General features: G+C 40.1%; 1 protein-coding gene across 1 annotated transcript in view; it reads right to left on the bottom strand.

Moving 5' to 3' along the window:
• The window catches only part of GYS2 (glycogen synthase 2), a 37,995-nt gene extending 15,457 nt beyond the window's left edge, over positions 1–22,538 (bottom strand). The window contains exons 1-6 of the mRNA XM_071549826.1: positions 22,013–22,538; positions 15,207–15,388; positions 12,166–12,357; positions 11,639–11,824; positions 4,778–4,922; positions 382–499 (exon numbers count right to left, since the gene is read on the bottom strand). Coding sequence (XP_071405927.1) covers positions 382–499; positions 4,778–4,922; positions 11,639–11,824; positions 12,166–12,357; positions 15,207–15,388; positions 22,013–22,133 — 944 coding nt within the window. The 5' untranslated portion in view covers positions 22,134–22,538. The remainder of the gene's footprint in view (positions 1–381; positions 500–4,777; positions 4,923–11,638; positions 11,825–12,165; positions 12,358–15,206; positions 15,389–22,012) is intronic.
• Between the last annotated feature and the right edge of the window lie 220 nt (positions 22,539–22,758).

Genomic DNA, 22,758 nt, shown 5'->3' with positions numbered 1-22,758 from the left:
AGAACAGAGTATTTCTCAAGATATAATCAGGCAAAGCACACAACAGCTTTCTACTCTGGAGGAATTTATTATCCCAAGAACAGAATGAAAGTGAAGCTTTTCTGCTGTTCTTTAAATTGACTGTCTTAATCTGGCAAACTGCATCTCAGGTAAACAGTGAACAAATCAAGATCTGCTCTCTGATATCACAGTCTATTAAGCAGAGGTAGAACTGGTGTCTAAAATCCCTTTAGCTTCTGACTGAGAAATCCCAGACAGATATTTGAATAAGGTGGCAACATTTCAGCTCCTCCATGAAGTGCTCATTAGTCCTCCTGCTTTGCTTCTTGCTTTAAATAGTGCTGGACAACCATTGCTAATTTTTGAAAAGTAAAAGCATACCCATAGAAATGACCTCGAATGAACTCTTGGATCCTAGCCTTGTACATGGAATGCAAATTCTGAAACTCATGCATTGCTGAAAATTTCTTAATGTTCAAGCCATTTGGGGTGACAACATCTGGAAAAGCAGAGAAAAGGCAGAGGTAGACATCTTCAGAGTCAGAGAAATTGTTCAGGAAAGACCCAGTGTGTGTCCCAGCTGTGAACAGGTTGTGGGTTATGTCACTCATGGAGAGGGGACAGCTCTGCCTAACCCAGCAGCCTCCACCAGTTTGCTCCACAAAGCCCCTGCATGTGGCTCTGCACTGTCTGCAGCATTGCAGTGCCTTCCACCTGCCCTCAGCACAGACTGACCCTGCCCTTCAGTCCTGCCAAGGCTCCAGCAGTGGCTCCATCGGTCTGGGTTTGTTGGGCAATATGCCCTTTACCCCTTTATTCTTGATATCACTGTTGCCTGCTCTATCACTAGAAATTAAAAGCTCTGGAAAGCAGAAACTGGGCTGGACTATGCCCTTGTTTACTGCATGGCACAAGAGATACCTGTTCTGTCAAGACTTCTGAGGATTTATCAGAAAAGGGAGAATAATTTTAATTTAAAAAAAAATTCCTACTTTGAGTAACCTGTTGCATTTCTCCCCAAAATAACCACAGAACAATACCATAGAATCATAAAATGAGTTGGGTTGGAAGAGACCTCCGAGATCAAGTCCAACCCTTGATCCAAACCCACTTTGATTACCAGATCATGGCACTCAGTGCCATGTCCAGTCTCACCATAAAAACCTCCAGGGTCAGTGAATCCACCACCTCCCTGGGCAGCCCATTCCAATGCCTGAGCACTCTCTCTGTAAAGAACTTCTTCCTAATACCCAACCTAAACCTCCCTTGGCAGAGCTCAAGACTGTGCCCTCTTGTCCTACTGTTGGTTGCCTGAGAGAAGAGACCAATCCCCACCTGGCTACAACATCCTTTCAGGTAGTTCTAGACAGTGATAAGGTCTCCCCTGAGCCTCCTCTTCTCCAGACTAAACACCCCCAGTTCCCTCAGCCTTTCCCCATAGGACCGGTGCTCAAGTCCTTTCACCAGCCTCGTTGCTTGACACTTTTATGGCTGCTCTCCTCCAAGATTCTAAAGGATCTTACAAATAAAATGTGTTTGTTTCCAGCATTTTTAAGACATAGTTACAGGATATACACAGAGGACAGACATATTGTGTTCCAAACAACACAAATTCACCTTCCTGGCAGGTCACAGCAGCTACTTGAAGGCTTGTCCTAAATCCAGTTGAAGTAAATGGAAAGGATGCCACTTCCTTTTCTTTGAGTTGGTTTATGAAAGCTATGTATGGAGATGAAAGGGGAAGCCAGTTCCTTATTTCAAAGCACCACAACTGCCTTAAACAAACCTGTACCCACTTATGATACCAGAGATTCTTCAAATGCAAAGAACCTTCAAAGCTGCACTAATTATTAAAGGACACCATGGTGCCAGTGCCTGAAAGGGTCATCAGGTGTCTAATAATCACAACAATTAACTGGAGAAATTTTAAAGGTTCTGTGCAGGAGAAAAAACAAAATAATCTCCTATTTATGGAGACATTTATGAGACTTCTATGAAACACCTCTGGGTGTTTCCATGTCAAGTGGATTTTAAAATAAGTACAATCAATTCTCCATATGCTATCCAGGATATTTTCCTGACATTTTTCATGCAAAGGCCAGAGTTATTTTTAATTACTTGAAATTTACCATCTCCTTCAGCAATCTCTGTGTTTCCCTGACAGGTGAGTGATCTCTGATTAAACCTTATCTTGTAAAGGGTTCTGAAACACTCAAGGTTAAACAGCAGTAGATAAAAATTTAACCTTTATTAGTAACCATGAAATACCAAAAATTGTGATGGATCTGATTTGAAATACCACAGTTATAACTGAAGACCAGGAAATCTTTACTTAAGATTTGGTGCTCAATAACAGACCAAACTTTGGTGGCCCAAAGCACCCAGTTCTCTCTTTCTGCTGAACATTTTGAACACGTGTGAGTCAATGTGCCCTGACCTTAGGGAAGAAGTGATGACAAAGAACTTTGTCCCTGTGCTAAGTGGGGTTTTGTTGATTAATGAATTCATGGCATTTTTGTTTTAAAAATTGTCCCGAGTAGGTCAAATCAGAATGTTCTGCCTTGTGTATTTCTAGGAAAGAAACTGGCATTTATTTAAGCAATATTGCCACAGTGGATGTTTTCTGTTGGTAACATTTAGGGTTGACTTGTACTTTTTCAGAGTTTGCTTCCAAGATTTTGATCAAATATGGTTTTGATCAAATATATATAGATAGGAAAGCAAGATCTAGGTCTCAACTGATACCTAAGTCTCTTGGAATTTTGATTCAAACTCTTCTCCACTGAGATATATGTCTCATACTTGAATGAAAACATTAGAAATCCTGTCATATCAGTTTTCAAATCCCAGGAATATAATTTATGACCACTTGCTTGATATGTCAAAGAAAACAGGTTCAACATCAGATACAAATATGGTTTGATAAAACATCGATCCAACAATAACAGCAGCAAGAGGAATCAGCACAGCACAAGCAGTTTTTCTGCCAGGGTTAGGCTGGCAAATTGCCCTTTGTCCTGGTGCAAAAGTTCCCTGTGCAATCAGGTTTACTAAATTTTAAAGGGGCTTTTCCAGCTGATGAGATTAACAGTTCAAATTATAATCCAAGCTTAAAGTGAGGGTGAAGCAGCAGAGACGGCTCCACCTGGCACGTTTCTCAGGTATTTTTAGCTAACAACTTGGTCCCAAAGTTTCTCTCTCAATAAATGCAAATCAAAGTTAATTGTGCCAATTCTTCACCCCCCTTTTGAAAAGTTTATTTTTAAAATGGGTTGAAAAACGTACACACACTTTCAGCATTTGTGTTTCTTTGCAGAATTCAAGCTCAATGAAGGGTTGCTCAACTTTCCAAACAGCCAATGCCTGTGTTGATTTCACAGTTTCAGAGAGATTAAATAGTACGAGAATAGACTCCTACACTGTTTATTTGTGGTCTAGGACTCAAAGATACTATGAAAGTCCTTATTCCCATCAGAACATAATTTCCACTGATAGTTGTCTCCTGGGATTTGGGGTGGCAATTTCTATCGAATTTCTATCTAGCTCTGTCAACAAGAAGCATGATATGTGTCACTAATTTTTTAATCCAAATTAAATATATTTACTTGGTTTCTTCAAAGTTGCAAGAATAATCACAGAAAGCTCAGGCCTGTGAATCTCTGTGCATGGAATTCTCTTCAGCTTCAGCTGACGTTTTATCTGTGAGCAGTCTGCAGATTTTCTCTCCCAAATTAAACTGGATTCAGACTCATTTCAGTCTCCTAAAATCCCAAAACATAAACTATGATTTTCAAGGGTAGCTGAGGTGAGGAGAAGCCTCATCCCAATATTAAAAAGCTTCAAAATCTGATTTTCAGTGGTCAAGTGCTCTGCACTTTGTAAAAACAAAAACCTTTGAGAAATATCCCAATTTAAATGATTCAATACTTCAGTGACAGCCAAGACACAGCTGTCATGTTTAAAGTAAAATCAAAAATAATCCAAGTTCATCATCTCATTGGCAATTAGTCAGGAAAGAGGGAAAGGATTCAATGAACAGCTCTTTGGTTCTGATTCACTGACCATCACGTGGCTTGAAGCATTGAAGTTAACAAGGGTAACAACCTCAAACTCTAATTAGAGCTGCAAACCACCTCAAAACAAAGCCACTTGAGTATTGCTTAACTTAAAATAACCCAGATATGAACACACCTGCTAAACAATCTCCAAAACTGTTGCAGTTTTCCCCTGCTGATGCCTTACCTGCACATGGGCTTTGTCCTTAAAAAAAACCAAAAACACTGTGCTGACTTACAGGACAATTCAATGACACATCAAACTGGGACCAATACCTTGCAAAAACTCCATGTATGGAACAAGAAAGGGTTTCAAAGTTTCACATTTTATGAGATCAGTGCAAAGGGAAAAAACAGACAAACTCTTGGGCACGTAACTATTTTTCAAACGCTTCTTGTTGGTCTAATAGAAAATATGATATGTATGAAGTTTATCATATTTGGCCCTAAAAACATAGAAACTCTGCCACAAACCCCCTGAAGCTACACGTCCTTGCAAAGAAAGCCTAACATCATGGGGTTAAAGGAATGCTCCCCTAAAATGGTACTGAAAGCTGTTATTTAATGATGCTGAACTTGCTTTCTTCTATACTACACCACACGATACTATCTGCACTTTCTGTGGAAAATTGGTTCTTCTCTGTGTCTCTGTGATGCTCATTCAGGTTAAGGAAATGTAGACAGTAAGGGGAAATATAATAAGAAAACACTTTGGGTCTTACCAGGAGTTCTTTTAAGCATGTGCTCTGCTTCTGTGGCTGTGATCTGAGAGACTGTGGTGAACACGTGGGCACAGTGCACAGATGCCCTTTCCATACAGTACCGGTGGTAGATCTGCCTCTCTCCAGCTTCCTTGTCGATGTCAAACTGTTAAATCACAAAACAAACCAAAACAGACCCCTGTGGGATGTGCTTGGCAGACTCAGGACCTCAAAGGTTTCTTGTGCCAAGCTCAGTTTCCCCAGGGAATGAGGATCATGGGGCAATGCTGCTGATTTGTCATTCGCTTTTTGAACTGTTTTATCAACTTCAGAGAGCTGAAGGAGCAAAATATGTCTCAGTTTCTGCATGTTCCTGAAAAAATGGCAGCTCTGCAATGGAAGGAGACCCTGATTAATGATCCCATCTGTGGTATATCTGACAGTGTTTCACAGTGCATCCTGTCAGGGCTTGGAGGAAAACTTGGGAGAGCGGGGAAGTTGCTGGTCACTGAAGGGATGGGGGGAGAAGAAGAAGGGAATGAGGATGAGGACAGAACTTGGAGGACTGTGGTGGGAATCATAGGTAGGCAAGAGAGAAATGGAATTGTGGTGGAGAGGCTCAGCCACAACTCCTGAAGGAACAAAGAGCACAGAAAAGGAGATTTTTCTCCAACTTCATCACTGTTATTTGCTGCTTTCTTTACTTCAAGTTGAACTCCATTAATCTCTAAGTTAAAACCGCTAGAAGAGACCATCCCAAATCCCAAAGTATTTCTAAATCACCTTTCAGCTACCCAGCCACCCCTTTTTTCCTGACCTTACATCATCCTGATGCCAAGGAAACCTACTGAGCTTAAAGGTTCAAATGTTCACCAAGACATCCACTGCGAAATCTCTACAATGAGTCTAAAAAAGGTGTCAATGATTTCAATTAAACACCAATCCTCTTAGTCTTAAATGATGTTTCACTTATGGGAACAGAAGTCTTGACCTCCTAAAGGTTGACAGCAGGGGCAGCAAATGGACCGTGTGAGCTCCATGGAGAGTGACAGTGACCCTCAATGGGCTCTGCCTAATGCTGATAGTCTGACTTTGATTGCACTTGACTGTGGCACTTCATGGGCTGTAAGAGATTTAACTGTTGGTACAGGCAGGGCAGACAGCACTTTCTATAGTTAGGACTGTGTGCCCTCTGCTTGGAGCACTCAGCCAGAATAAAGCTGTGCAGGCTGTGACCCACCAAGTGGGTGCTTAATGTTGGTGCAGAATGTGCTTCCACTCTGTTTGGTGAAAATGCCACCCTAATGTGACCCCCAAAAAAAGGCCCCTTGAAAAATCTCTGCTGAAAACGTCTAGATAAACTAAAGACTTTATTCTGGTATTGATGATCCTCTCTATCAAGAGTTTCTGAGTTCTCCAAAGAGGCTTTTATAAAAGATAGGAAAGATGTTTTACCACACAATATATTACCATTTCTCAGCTGTACCATCATGTATCATATTTTCCACATTCCCCACGAGAATCTTAAAGGATTTTTGCTCTAAATATACATCTCCTTTGTCACAGAAGTTGAATGGCAGAAGGAGCACAGAGTAGGAGGGTAGAGAAAGAGAAATAAAGATGAATTTGACTTGTTATAGTGCCACAGATCTCTAGCATTGAGCTTCATTTCCCCTAAACCAATTCACACACATCTTTCAACCGAGTATTTGATTGTTCAAAGACTCTGAGAAAAAAAAACCCAAACCAAAACAAACAAAAAAAAACCCAAAAAACAAACAAAAACCCAAACAAAAGAAAAAAACAAACAAAAACACACAACTCCCCCCAAACAAAACAAAACCACAAAAAACCCCCACCAAAATGGGAACATGCTGGACAAACACACAAATGGGTTGGGGCTTCAGTGCAGTCACAACTGTGTAAGTCTTTTCAAATACATCTGACTCTGTATTACAAATAATTACAAACAAATAGATGCTCAAACTTTAAAGGGTTTTTGTTCTCCCTTTTCTCAGCCAGAATGGGTTTTAATTATGAAATGTAATTAAAAAATAAATCTGGGACATGTTCACTAACTGAGGAAAAACACTCCCCCTGAAACTACTGAGAGAAAGGTTCCTAAAAAGACTGTTAGGCACTATGGCTTATTTCTAGGTAGGTTTTATTTCTCTGACTGCATGAAAACACTTCACACATTTAACATTTCTTCATTAGTATTCTTCTGGAAATGGGAAATATTTTATTTTGCACACACTTGCATGACTTTTGGCACTTTTCTGCCAAGGTACACAATTCCATGGTTATTAGGAAGTATAAACAGAGGCCAGGGAGTTTCTCACATTCCATGTGCTCTCACTCTCCAGCAGCTTCCACCACCAATCAGTGCAGCAAAGACCTTGACTCCTGACCTCACTTATAAGGTGGAGTAAGAACTGAGCACTGCTGAGCAGGCTAGACAAGTGAAAATAGCCTTAGACAGGTTGAAGGGCAGGTTAAATGAAAATTAATTGATGAGACAGGTGACAAGTTTACTGCCTCCCCTCCTATCCTGACTGTTGGAAACCAAGAGGATTAATACAATTTACAAAATGGAATGAACTAGTGGAGGAAATGACTCCTTCATAAGGTCACTCTAGTTCCAAAGTCAAAGGAAGATGTTCCACAGGCACAATGTTTTGGTGTAAAACTTGCATTTGCTGCAGTGCAGTTAAAAGGAAAAAATTCAACTGATTTCTGCCCTTTCTATGGATCCGTGTTATGAGTATAACATTTCCTTCATGTCCTAAAATTTGACATGTGAAGAGGCACAGTAGGTGAGACATTCTGTTTAAGACAGCTCAGATGATCTCTGAATGAAAAAAAAAAGAACGTGAAGCAGTTATGGAACACAAGGCATTGTGTTTCTTCTGAAAGCAGTGAACAGTCACTGAAGTAGTGAATCCAAATCAGACATTCCTACTTCAAGATGATAAAGACAAAATGCAAAATACTTCCAAAGCACAAGAGGAATGATTTGAGAGTGGAAAAGGAGGAAGGACTATGTAAATACTTTTCTGAAACACACAGTCTGAATAGAATCACTAGATATTGATACTAGACTATTCTTTCCTAAAGAAAAAAAAAAGCATGATGAAAACTAATGGAAGTTAAACTACTACCAATTCAAACTGGAATTAAATATGTAACTTTCCTGAATAAAACACTGTGACATCCTTGCAGCAATAACACAGATTACCCTCACCACCAGAGCGTTCACTTAGAGAGTGGAAACATTTTGGTAAATATTATGTATCTCAAAAAAAAGGTACAAGTTTGATGCATGAATATTTAGCTGAGGGTTTTAAGCAGAGAGTGAAATAATGTCTTCTGGTCTTTTAAATCAGTGGCACACTCAAGTTCAAAGTGATGCTGTAGTGGAATCAGGAACAGTCAGAGGTAGGTCTGAAGCACAAATTCCTTCCCTACCAAAAGGTAAATTGGAAAGATCTCCACTTCCAGCAGAATCTCACTGGCTGCCAGTGTTTGAATTACGTAAGAATTACTCTTTTAAAATCCAGCTTACATCAAATTTCCCTCCCATTGCCTTATCTTATGCAAACAGAACTTTCATTCTGGTGTAGCCCTGCAAGGCCAAAAGAGAATGAAATCTACACTTCCTGGCTTAAATCAGATTTCCATGAGCTGTTCTGCTACCAAAGAGGATCAGCTTTGTATCACAGGGAGCTCAGTGACAGCCTGGGCAGTGCAGCACTAATTGGAATGAGAGCCTGTGCTTTCATATTGTCACCATAAAAGCCTTGGACTATTCATTTTCTTTGGGATTTTTAGTGCTGTTTCTTTCAGGCATCTTGGATTTTCCACCCCTTGGCAAACAACATTCAGCTGCTCTCGCATGAACCCAATAAAAATGCTGCAAGTTCTAAATAAAAGTGTTATACAGCAGCAGGACAACCTAAAGCAAAAAGCAATGCAGAATAAGACTCAACTTTCCTTCTTCTCACTGGAGCACTTTTTCCATTGTAACTCAAAGTGGTTTTCCATTAAGGAGCATCAGAGGCTGAAGCCTTACAAACTTCTCCATGAGGCCAGGCCAGTGGTCCCCAAAACCATTTCGGATGGTCACACTTAGGTGAAATTCCAGGTCAAATCATTTGCCAAAACAAGCTGTCAAATCACCTCTGAACTCGCCTGGACCATCAGTATCTCTCAGTCAATTTATGAAACATGTGGGTCTATTTAGAACCCTAAAGGGATGAAATGAGATCAAAAAAACAAAAAGAATCCAACTAACAAAAAATGCCCTAATAAACCAGTTCCCTTAAACAATGGGAAAAGCAATAAAAGATGAACATTCTTGGTCTTCAGCTGCAAAGTCAGTTCCTCCTGAAAAAAAAAAAGGCTCCACAGACTCAAAACTTTTTTCACAGAACTTCCTAACTTCTGGATTAGCTATTTTGGTTCAGTTTGTCTTGGCAACAACATAACCCTACACTCACCAGTGCAAAAGCCACACTGGGCATGGGCATAATGGGAAAAATCCACTGCTGGTTGCACTATTTAGACCTACGAAAACCTCTTATCTTCTGTGGGCCAATTAAACTCATAACACTGCATTGAAATTACAAAGTGTTGCCTGTGGAAGAGTCCAAACCAGCAACTCACAGGTCTGGCTGGTGGTCCAGTCATCTACCTGAGGAAATTTATGCAGTAGCACTGAAATAGGAAAACCAAATATTTCACTTAGGGCAGGAGGGGATGACGTGCCCTAAAAATATATTGTTTCTTCCAAAGATTAATTATTATGAAGCCCTAAAGAATCTTCTTCCCTGATAAATTGCTTGTTTGACCTTAATATTTTACTGCTAGAAGACAGCAACAAGAATAGTCTGAAGATCTATCATTTAATCACATTTAATACAGTAGATTAACCTCTCATTTCTCAACTGACTTTTGGGCCAAGTTGACCTTTTTACAACTAAAGGAGCCCTCACTAAGATAGTTAATTTTGTCAGGAAGAGCTTTAGCACACTATGAGCATGTTAAACAGTGGTGTGACACCCTGGCATAATTTCCTCTACTGGTACCTTTAAATGCCAATCCACAGAGGGCATAAAGCATTATGGTTTAGAAATCCACATGTTTCTTCCCTTAAATATTCTTTCCAGCAGTTTAGAGTAATAGTCTGAACTGATACTTATGTTTCATTCCATATTTTCTCAGAGTAAAATCTGAATAGACATTCCTGTATTCCTGTCCATTTATGACACAGCTGGTGGTGACCAGTGGAATTTGTGAAGCTTTGCAGAGGGGTGGACAGAACCTTCTCACATTAAGTTGTCCATGCCATGTGTGAGCAGAAAAAAATTACATTAATACCATGGCTAGATTATAAATACATTAAAATCTGTAAGTCCACTCATATGTGAGATCATTACTTTTGATTAGACAGAAAAGGGTCAAGCACCCAAAATTACTACAAGGGGGAAAAAAGTTGCTTTTGTGAAAAACACACTATTTTGTGGACTTCTTGCAGCTCACCAAATCAACCAGAAGCAAAATAAATCAAAATTTTTTAGAATTTCCTTTCCAAAAGAAAGGCAAGGCTCTGACATAGTATTTTAAGCATCAGTTGGTAAAAAAATCAACATATTCTTTTTTTAATACTGATTTCTCATTTTGAAAGCCTCCTTTTTTTCTGTACTATTCTTTCCTTACTAACAAATTATTTGTGAGAATGCAAGAGTGAATGAAGGAAAAGTCCCTGCTTTCTCAAGGGTTAAACCTGAAACCACATGTGTTTAGTTCTTTCCATCAAGCTCTGCCCAGAGAAAACTAATTTAATGTACCTCTAAAGCCAGATTTTGCATATATGCATATATACACATAAAGAGAATATGAGGGAGCAGGAATGTCTAGACTCCTAGACAGCAGGACTGGGTTATTTGTGCTGCCTAATTAATGCTCCCAACTAATCTGTCTAACTTAGGAGACTAGTTTTAGCAAGAATGGATGGAGAGGGGTCTATCAGACAGCAATCTGAGGCTTTACACTGCATGCGAAGGGGTCAGTGTAACTCTGCTGATGGCCAGGACATCCTAGGAGGGGTAACAACCCATGGCATCACCTCTGTGGGGCAGAGAGAAAATGCATGGACAGTGAATAAGGCAGTTCTTTTAACTACCTCTACCTTCACTAAGTGTTGGGGTGCAAAAATCTCTTTAATTCAATTTGTTTGTGACCATATCAGAAACCCCAATTTATGCAATGTACCTCATTGGGTCCTTGAAATGTTGCTTTATGTTTAAGAGAACAGTGAAAACCAAAACCACTGGACAGTTATCAAGAATTCCAAGAAACAGATGTGGGCCTTTTGAACTCAGAAGATGCTTCCTACCTTTGCCAGTTACAGATTAAGCCTAACGTGAAATACTTGAAATTAGAAGGGCTTACTAAATAATTAAGAAGTAGGCTGGGGAAAGAAAAAAACCAACATCATTTAATGCAATTCCAGGGTGTTTTCAGTAAAACTCATGCCCAGACACCTCATGGTTTTACAAATAGCATTTCTTGTGCTCTGGAACCAACAACTTTTCACTCAGCTGGGGGTCAATCACAAGTGATCACACAAGATATAAAACACAATATATGGCATAGCACAGCTCTCTGCATTAGCTCAGTTGGTTAAAACTTAGTGGTAATAACGCCAAGGTCATGGGTTCAATCCCCTGTGTGGGCCATTGACTTAAGAGTTGGACTTGATGAGCCTTGTGGGTCCCTTCCAACTCAGAATAGTCTGGGATTCTCTGTGAAACAGGAAAGGAGCCAGGAGCTGATGAGCTGAATGAAAATAAAGGAAAGAATGAGAAAAATGTCTCCTACCTGGTCAAGATTGTTGTAGAAATCAATGCTGGCTGCACACAGGTATCTCCCAAGCAGAGTGGCATGGGTGGTAAAAATTGTGGCAACAGGAAGTTTCTGAGATCGAGCCAGTATTAACCCCACTCCTGCCTGCCACTCGTGGAAGTGACCAATGATATTGGGCTTGTCCTCAAACTGACAGGAAAGCTGAAAACAGAAATAACATACATGAAACATGCATTATCCAACCCCAGAAACCTCGTGTCTTTATTTCATGATGTTTGCTTTCCTTCTTGTGGCCAACCAGCACAGTATTTTAAGTGGTCATGTGTCTTGATTCCATAGGGCAGCCCCCCACCCTTCTCCTGGAAAAATACAGTTAAAAGAGCACTTAACATGTAAAACTTAAAGGTAAATTTGATCTACATCAGGTATCAAATTCCTTGCAATCACAGTTTTTAAACTGGAGAATAGGAACCACATCCCAAAGCCGTTCTGGTCTGCTGACAAGGCTCAGGTTTAAAAATGTCTAGATTTTAAAACTGTACCTCTTTTAAAAACCAGGCTGTTAATGATCCAAAAATCACAGCATCATTGGCTTCTTGGTCATGAAAAGGGATCCCTATGTTGCTGACTTCCCAAAATTCACCTTTCCACTTGTCCAGATTCCAAGCTGCTGATCCTATATCAAAGAGTAAGACATATGGGCTGCCCTCTATGAGCCATCTTCCAAAAAAGGCCTACAGAAAAGAAGCAAGGAAAGGAAAAGAAAATGTTCAAGTGAACGTAAAGGTAGGTTAGCACAACTATTTTCATCCATCAAACCTGAAGTATTTTACACAGGGAATATGTGATCACAGTCCTGCAGGACTTGTGATTTTCCTTGCAAAATACACAGAGTAATATTGGAACAAAGGAAACTGTAATTTTCAGAAACACTTTAAGACTTTCATTCTATATTTTCACTGCAATATGAACCCCTTTTTTCATGAAAAAAAAAGCTTAGGAGGACTGCACTTGTATGAATAATGGAAGTTTTATGTTCTTACTGAAGTATTTCTGCCATTTTTGTTCTTATTTCAAAGTTAGTGTTTTCTTTCAGTCATATTTGTATCTAATCTTTTTTGCCATTTATGCCAGATCACTGGGGATATATTTTGTAGGTGTACTAATACCAAAAACCACATCAGGCTAAAAAACCAGCTTTCTTAGATCTCTAAGAGTGTAGAACTTCACTGCCTTGACCAGCCCAGCTGGGCCCACACTATAGATTGTACCAATCTAAACAGTCAAATTATTTCACATTAATTCCACCATCAAAAGGGCTGGTTGAACCCCGCCCTGGTGCTACAACACACTGAATAAAGGTCAGGTCTTGAAAATCAGTGAGTTGAAAGCTCTTAGACTTGTTTGTACAAAAACCACAGGGTGTAACAAAGAGAGGTTTGCTCCTTGTTGCTCTTTATGTATTTCTTTCAGGCCATCCAGATTTGCTATTCAGGAAAATTAGGTGAAAAAGCAGGGACTTTGTGTGAACCCAGCCAAATTTAGCTTGTTCATCTAAACATGCAGTCAGGTTGTGGCAAGGGACACACCTGACCTGAGAGGTTTGGAACCCCTGGTTTAAAATGATCCATTGTGATGCATAAGCAAACCCCAGACATAAATGTTAATAGGATAAGAGCAGATCCTGGAAACTGCAGAGTCATTATTAGAGATCAAAGCTGTATTTTACTTGCTTGGACAGATTTGTTGCTGCATATGAAACTCCAGCAGCACAGTGCACATGTTAGTCTGGCAGGGTTGGCTGATTAAATTGGGGATATTGCTGGAACAACATTGCAATTAATGTGCCCCACAAGTCTTCAGGTGTTTTCCAAACAAAGGAATGTTACCCAGCTTGCAGAAACACTTCTTTATAAGCACGTGGATAACTTGGTCAATCACTTACAGAAATCTGATAGAAATCAGTTAATTAGGCATTTTAGTTTGAGCCTGAGCATCCCATTTTAGTGTCCCCAACACTTTCTCAAGCTGTGGCACATATTCATCCAACAATACACATCTGCACAAGGTACATTACATCTTAATAACAGCAGAGCTGCTCTTACAAAGGGAGGTAACACACTGCCAGGGCACAGCTGGTGGCAGTGCAGGAACTCCAGGCATTTCTACATCAAAGTGGGCCATGCCCCTTGGCCACAGACACATATAAAAATGCTTCCTTGCTGCTGTCTCTCGGTGCTTTTCACACCTGTTCAGCACACATTATAAGCAATTTTCCCCCTAACATCCCTGAGGGACTCCAGGTTGAATCAGAGTGAAGGTGAGGTCTAGATCTCTGATGAGGACTGTCCAGAAGGAGGTCAAACTTAGCATGTGTTGTCTTTCTCCCTCCATTTTCAGGTCACCAACTGTCCCCAAGGCTGCAGCTGCTTGCAGCTCAGTAGCTGCCCATCAACACAGCAGATTCCATCCCTTCATCATTGTAGGAAGAAGTTTATTCACAGAATCCCAGACTATTCTGAGTTGGAAGGGACCCACGAAGGTCATCAAGTCCAACTCTTAAGTCAATGGCCCACACAGGGGATTGAACCCATGACCTTGGCATTACTACAACCAAGTTTTAACCAACTATTCCTAGTATGATGTTGGAGAAACTGAGTCACAGAAAGGCCACGAGGTTTGACTGAGATCACACAGAAAACACCGGTTAAAAATGGAGAGGAATTCACTGCTGGTGTTGTGTTTTAACCTCTCTTCCCAGGGAATGGACAGCTCCCTAGGACCAGCTGCAATGAACTGAGGAAGCAGATTCTTTGCCAGCTGGGTGATTTTCATAGAGTCATAGAATGGATTGGGTTAGAAAAGACCTCCGAGATCATCAAGTCCAACCCTTGAGCCAACTCCAGTCCCTTTACCAGATCATGGCATTCAGTGCCACAACCAATCTCACTTTAAAAACCTCCAGGGATGGGGAATCCACCCCCTCTCTGGGCAGCCCATTCCAATGCCTGAGCACTCTCTCTGCAAAGAAGTTTTTTCTGCTCTCCAACTTCAATTTCCCCTGGCAGAGCTTGAGCCCGTGCCCCCTTGTCCTATTGCTGAGTGCCTGGGAGAAGAGACCAACCTCCACCTGGCCAGAACTTCCCTTCAGGGAGTTCCAGACAGTGCTGAGGTCACCTCTTAAGTCCCTTTCTGGCTTTCAGCTCAATATAATGCTAGATAAGAAAAATGGTGAGCTGGTGGAAGCCTCTTCTCACCCCAGCACAGGAATCTGAAATGTAAGGGCTCAGTCAAAGTAAGGTCATATTATACCTGCTAAAATCTCACCGTACCTGGAGACTAGATAAATAAGTCATTAATCCAATTAAGCAGTTAAAACCTGTAATCGGATAAACTGGTTCTTCCTCAAAAATAACCTTTAATGAATTGACTCTGCTGTTCTAAGAGTGAGTTCTGAGCCTTTCCCATGGTGACATTGAGCAGGACTGCTGTGTCAAGTGGAATGGCAAGAGCATTAACCCAAACTTTAATCTCCTCACGGTCAGCTTTGTTGCCCCGGGAAGCAGCAGCACATCTGATTTACCTGACACCCTTGGCTTTTCATGGTGTCCATCGCCTTCTTCACGGCAGGGTTTGGTGGCTCACAGAACTCCACCTGGGTCTTCACGTTCTGCTCAAAGTAGGGGCCGATCAGAAAGTAGTTCTCGCCCCATTCGTCCGCTGTGGTCTTGGCTTTTGTCTGAATCACGGTGTAAATGCCTCCCACTGCAAAAGAAGATCACAAAGAGTAAAAAAATAGACAAAGGCACAGCCCACAGGACTCTGCAATGAGATGCACCTCTAGTTAAACGGCTTCACACATGCAGATTTCAAGTGAAATCCAGACTGTGTGAAATAAATAGGAGTTCAGCCTCTTAATTGATATCAGAGCTTCGCTGTCCACTTGAGAGATTCAAATCCTGGGGCTCACCCTTGCACTCTGCCTGCCTAACCTTGAGTCTGCTGCATCCCAAACACAGCCTTCTGCTTTTTTATTGCTGCAGTTACAATTTTCAAACATTTTTTTGGTTATGTGGTAAGAACAGAGCTGGCACTTCCAGCTTGTTTGACACAAGTCACTGATTGAAGCTGAGGGACTGATGAATTTCACTGATTATTAACTATAAAAATGGATTTAAACCAATATCCTCAAAGCAGAAGGTGTCTTGTTCCATTACCATTCCAAGGAAATATTAAAGTGGAGTGAATGTATTCTACACTGACAATATAAATGTCTGCACTGTCCTTGGCAATGCTCCAGGGAAAGAAGACTCTGCTACCCCATTCAGTAGTGACATGAAAATTGCCTCTGGAATCAGCACTGGAAGTTGCCAGGGATTCACAGCTGGCACTCCAGGCTCACTCTTGTAAGGTATTGGGACACCTCATCCAATTGCACTTGTCAAGAATCTTGAGAAGTTACCCACTTAAAAACCTGCCACGATCAACCAGTATTTACAAAATAGCAGCTGAAGTTTTCTGGGAGATGAGTTCCCAGATTAATTAAAATGTATCCCCTGACAACCACGGAAAGCTTTCTGCAAAGCCTGGGATCTTGCAGCCCTGGGGAACCCAATGGCAGAGCTGCATTTAATTATGCTCTTAATTGTGCAGTTAATTTCCTTTGTGCTACAATATCCCATTGAGTTTTGAATGCTGGAGGGATCCCTAATATTTTTATCTCACTATTCTAGGTATTTTACAAAGAAAAACAAATGCACTTCCATAGAATTAGTACAATTAATTATTTCCCTTAGTAATTCAAGGCCTAAGAAGACAATAATCTTGCAGATATATGTTCCTAAATCAAGCTCACAATTCTAGAGCTTCATGTCATATGGACATGGAACTGCAGAAGGAAATTTGTGCATGAGACTATTATTATTCTCCACTTCATTAGGAGCAGAAAAATTAAAAAACTAATTTAGTGTTTTCATATTCATCCATGGCTGGGATTTAGAGAAATCTTAGGTAAGTGACAATATATATTCCCTCCAAGTTCCTCTGCTCACAAGCTGAGAGATTCTACTCAAATAGTTTAGATAAATAGAAAATTTTAATTATATGAGGCAAGTAAAAAAATTCAGCCTAGAAAGTGATCATTGCAATGATATAATAATAATAAATACATCCCATGAGCAGAAGGGCCCTCAATCCAATGTGGATAAAACCATTTCAGGGCATTGATTTGCCTGAAATGCAATGAAAAGTACTTAGGATAAAATCCCGATTATTTTAAAATTTTTTTGTAAATAATATAGATTTACAACAAGGTAAAAAACATTTCAGGGCATTGATTTGCCTGAAATGAAATGAAAATTATTTAGGATAAAATCCTAATTATTTTACAACTTCTTTTTGTAATTATATTTACAGCAAGGTAAAAAATATTTCAGGGCATTGATTTGCCTGAAATGCAATGAAAAGTACTTGGGTTAAAATCCTGATTATTTTACAACACTTTTGGTAAATATTATAGGTAAATATTATATATTTACAAGGTAAAAAACATTTCAGGGCACTGATTTGCCTGAAATGCAATGAAAAGTACTTTGGGATAAAACCCTGATTATTTTAGAAATTTCGTAAATATTATATATTTCTTAATAAATATTATATAAACATTATATATTACATTATTAAATGTTATTGCAACATTATTATATTGTTATATATTACAATATTATAATAAATATTATATATTTACAGCAAGGTAAAAGGCATTTCAGGGCACTGATTTGCCTGAAATGCAATGAAAAATATTTAGGATAACCTCTTAATTTTTTAACTTTTTTTTTTGGTAACTATATATATAAAAATTATAAAAAGAGTACGTTTAGAGACTGTAAAACCTCTTCAAAAATGTGATTAAAGCCCTGTTACCTGGTCCCCAAACTTGCTTTTGTCTCCCCTGTTGCTGTGCAAATATAACTCAGAAAGCATCAGCTTTGATTGACAGGGGAGGGAAACTGGGCAAGGAAACTCTGGATGTGGGAAGTGTTGGATGTATCTTAAAAAAAGACATCTTATTGCAAGTTTCTGTGTCCTACCTCTGAAGTTTTGTACTTTGCACCTGGTTTAAAATGAAAAATAAAAGAAAAAAATGAGAAATAGATGGAGAATCAGGAGAGATCAGATCCAGAGAACTGGTTTGAAACATCACACACACAGGGAATTGGCAGCAAACCATGGAGACAGAGATAGTTTTATTTTCTGGTCTTCACCAAAATACTTTATTCAACTATTTTAACTTCCAGTTATTTAAAAATGCCCTTGAAAGAAAAATATTTCTACTATTTCTTTTTAAAGTATGTTTTTAACTTCACCAGAATAAATGAAATCAAGTTAAAAACAAATTAACAAATCCTTTCCCCCATTTATTTCCTTTCCATTCTTCCTCTTATTTTTTTTTAAGGGAAAAAATAAACCAGCATGGAAAGTGAGACTCAAACATTTGGGAAAGAAGGATTTTTTTAATTATTTTTTCCTACTCAGTTTTCCTACACACCAGAGGATGAGGATAATTCCAGGGGTTTTCAGCCACTCTGAAGGCACCAAAGCTTTCCTGAGCCTCACACTTGGCTCAGGATCCAGGAGTGTGACCTCAGGCTCAGGATCCAAACCCACTTCACTGCCACAATCACTAATTACATCTATTATCTTTTTGCCTTTCTCAGAATGTGCCTCTGACCTACACAGGTGTGATAAAAAATTGGGATTGGACTTCTTTTTTTCTAACATTTACAACAAGGTAAAAAATATTTCAGGGCGTTGATTTGCCTGAAATGCAATGCAAAGCACTTGGGATAAAATCCTGATTATTTTACAACTTTTTTGGTTAAAAAAAAAAAAAAGAAAGAGGAAGAATGGAAAGGAGAAAAAGGGGGGAAAGGATTTGTTAATTTGTTTTTAACTTGATTTTGTTTATTCTGGTGGAAAAGTTAAAAACATACTTTAAAAAGAAATAATAGAAATATTTTTCTTTCAAGGGCATTTTTAAATGACTGGAAGTTAAAATAGTTGAATAAAGTATTTTGGTGAAGACCAGAAAATAAAACTATCTCTGTCTCCATGGTTTGCTGCCAATTCCCTGTGTGTGTGATGTTCCAAACCAGTTCTCTGGATCTGATCTCTCCTGATTCTCCATCTACTTCTCATTTTTTCTTCTATTTTTCATTTTAAACCAGGTGCAAAGTACAAAACTTCAGAGGCAGGACACAGAAACTTGCAACATTTTGGTACATTCCCAGTTTTTTTGGGAAAGTTTCCTGGTTATACCATGGCCTTAAAACATATTGCAGAAGGATAGGCAGGGGATTTTTGTTGCTCTATTTGTGGTCAGGACTCATCAGAAGATAAAAGTTCGTTACATCCTGTGAAATTCAGGCATTCCAAACATCTTTGGAAATAATGCTGAAACATTGGAATTCATGAGATGTCCACAACTGAGAAGTTATTTCTATGTGGGCATCACCCCCAGGGAACAAGATTTCGCCTGGATTTGGGTTGACATGGACACAGCACCCACTCTACAAACACAGCCCTAATTCCAATGGGGATGGAAAAAAAACTATGTCAGATTTATCTGTCAGGGACTCTTGAGCTGATCTGTTCCCAGCTGAATGATGATACAAGCTGGCTGTTTGCCCAGCATTTTAAAGACTTTTTCTACTTTCTATCTAAAAGCTGTTAGTGATGCAGCAGAGCTAAATATCACTGGAATTATTTTAAAGGCATCTTTATGGAGAACATACCAGATCTTGAACATTCTCAGCCCTTCTCCTTAATGTGTCAGAAAACCCATCACAGACAAGCCCAACCCAGACACAAGATCTCTATAATTTGTAGCCATTTCATTTGTGCTCCTGTCCCTTATTGGCCTTTACATCATGGGGAAAAGAAAACCAGCCCTTTATTCCACAAATTTATGAGCAGACTTGGCTTTGGTGGCACATTTGATTTTCAGCAAAGAAAGGGTGAAAAATGCTGAATTTGCCCATCAGTGAAAAGCCAAATAAAGTGAGGAAAATCTTGCAAAACAAACTACACTCTCCTTTCCTTGGCAGAGGACTTTCAATGCAAGAGGATTTCAGAGATGTGCTTGGTAGAGGTGGCAAATTCCTTTTCACACGACTTGGGGGAAATGGGAGGGAGAGTGACACTGGTAAATGAGCCTTTTTTATTTCTCATTTTCTCCTTCAACTGCCTTATCTTTGCTTGCTCCAAAGAGAGAAGAGGAGAGAAAGGAGTAACTGAGTGTCCAGTGCTTTCCAACACTTCTGTCAGAGGTTGGAATTCAGCCAGGACAAAAATATAAAAAGGAAACATGGAGAAGTAAGAAAGCGCTGTCTTACTAGAGCATGTATTAAATTATCTAGACTTTAAAAAAAAAAAGCCAACTTTACTGTGCCAGCTGTGGAAGTGATGAGACTCTGGAAATAATGGATATCTGGAGATCTCCACAACTGCTCTGCCACACCTTTACATCACCAGAAAGGAAAAAGGAAACTTTAAAGTTCAATGCTCAAAATTATCTTCCAGGCAATAATTCCAGCTAATTCTTACCTTGCCCTCTATATTAGAAATATATACAGCAACACAAACACTAAAACATGCAGCAATATTAAACCTATGTTGGATCAGCCTTCTGCTTAAGGAGGAAAGGAATACAGCGTATAAACTATTATTTCCTAAGCCTATATATCTTGTGTGATGACTCTCCCTGTACTTTGCTGGCTCCTCTCTCACAGTGCCACAAAATTTTCCAAGAACTGTTTATAAAAGTTAAGTCACTAGGGAACAGTATCTTGCCATGTGACTTAGACATTCAAATGCCTGGAAAAAAACCCCAAACCCTCAGTATCAAGAATTTACCAGAGAAATAAGTTGAAACAGGCTTATTAAAAAGTTTTTACACAAATGTTTCCAGTCAAAGCTGGTTAAAGGAAACTCTGCAGAGAGATCCAATTCTAATGGAAGAAATTGTTTTCCATGTCTAGTTCTGTCAGCCCCATTCAAATCTATGGGTTTGGGAAGTGGTGTAAATAAAGGTAGCTTATTTTTAAACTAACTGAATAAATACTCACTCACAAATATTAATTCTCTATAATAAACTGTGAGAATAGTAAATTTTAGCTGTGTCAGTAGATTTGGCTTCAACAAGAGCTCTGTGGCTGATTCATGTTGTACATACACAGGGAGACAGATAAAACTAATTGTTTGACTTTAATATACTGTGTGATAGCCACAACCACTGGGTCCAGATGACTCAGAAAATATATATACTATGGAGTTCAGAGCTGGAAGAACACCTGAATTTCCCAGATTTCTGCTGCCATCTGCTTGCCAGAGCCCTGCTCACCATTCACACTGCAGAGGGGAATGCTGCCAGCTCCAGGTGAATAAATTTAATTTATAAATGAACTCAAAATACTTGAGTGAAGCTACCGAAAAAGAAGCCCACAGGGATTCAAAAGTTACTCTGTACCACCTTTAGGTATTGATGAAGATCAGTGTTTTAAAAAGACCGATGTAAAACTGCAGTGCAGGTTAAATATCACAGAATAATTCCCACTTCATGGAGGGTAAACCCCAGCCCTGCCCGCTCCCCGCAGGCGGATTTCCCCTTTAAAGTGAAATTCTTAACAGATTACAGCTCCCCTCTTCCGATTAATCTCTATTGATCTGTCAGGACAATAGCACACATTGGGTCAATCATTTACTGGTACTAACTCACTTTTGTGGGAAAAAAAAAGGGGAAAAAAAAGGACTTGTACTCCCTCAGTGAATGATTCGTACCTGACAGGGGACGATTCAAAGCGTGAGGCAGAAATGGAGACAGGACGGGGCTTGCCTCACAAGAGGTGCCCAAGTCAAGCACCACCTGTTTGCCAAGACCAGTCCAAAAGACTTTCAGTTGGTCCCTGGTGATTGTTCGGTGCCTGCAGTGCCAGCTTGTTTTAGTTATACCCCTTGGTTTGTTATACCCCTTGGTTTAGTTATTCCCTCTTCTCCACAGTGCCCTGCAAGGCTGAGGGAGAATCGCAGAGCGTTCCAAAACGCTGGGAATTGACGCGGATTTTTTACAGCTCGTTCTCACGCGTGACATTCCCGAGGGAATTTGCATGGAAGGTAAAACATAAGTAGGTACAAAACAACTTCTACACGTCTGTACACCCAGACTTATGGCTTGAGTGTTTAAACAACCTCTCCCTGGTGGTACAGACACACAGACAACCTGAGTGCGCTGGTCCCACACGGCACAGACAGACGGAGCCCACACACATCGCTACACATGGACACTTTTCCTTCCCCAATCTTTCCTTTCATGTCCGAAACAAAGATACAAACCTTTGTTGGTAACTTCCCAAGAAATTTCAAAGAGCAACAAATCTTCCACTGGCAAGTCTTCATCTTCCCACTGAGGGAGCCCGTTCAGGGAGGTCATGGACAGCGATCTGGCCAGTGGCATCTTCTCCAGCCCCGGAATGTTCCCCACACAGGTCACGGTGCTTAGAAAGGGTCCGGTTCCCGTGGCAGGTCCCTGCAGGGCCGGTCAGAGCGGGCTGTGGTGCCCTGGGCTCCCGGAAGAAAATTATTCAGATAGCTGCGAGCTAATGGGTTTAAACTGTCTGACCACCGGCATTAAATTGGCTCAGGGAAATCCTCAGGGGCTTGAGAAGCAGCTGCTGGGAGAGGTGAGAATTTAAGGCTGACCTCAGAAAGGTTTTGGGGCCAGAGCTCTTGTTTTTGCTTCTTTTAGAGAGAGATTTAAAAAAAAAAAAGGTTTTTGAGCTGCTCAGCCACAGCGTTCAGGATCTCCCACAACCTCAGGGACTATTGAAACAGGAGGGTTGTAAATTCAGCACCGCCCTGAGCAAACTCCAACAGGGAGGACCCTGTGAGTTCACCACCTGATTTGACTACAGCCCATGAACCCTCCCCTCGAGATACACCCTCCCATTTGCACCCATGGAGCTTCCCTACCTGCTGGCCACTCACCAACCCACTTGTAGTAGACTCATAGAATCATAGAATCGATTGGGTTGGAAAAGACCTCAGAGATCATCAAGTCCAGCCCTTGGTCCAGCTCCTAT

The sequence above is a fragment of the Pithys albifrons genome, chromosome 3, assembly GCF_047495875.1.
Source record: "Pithys albifrons albifrons isolate INPA30051 chromosome 3, PitAlb_v1, whole genome shotgun sequence".
In the NCBI taxonomy this organism is placed as follows: Eukaryota; Metazoa; Chordata; class Aves; order Passeriformes; family Thamnophilidae; genus Pithys; species Pithys albifrons.
This window is presented reverse-complemented; position numbering and strand designations above follow the sequence as displayed.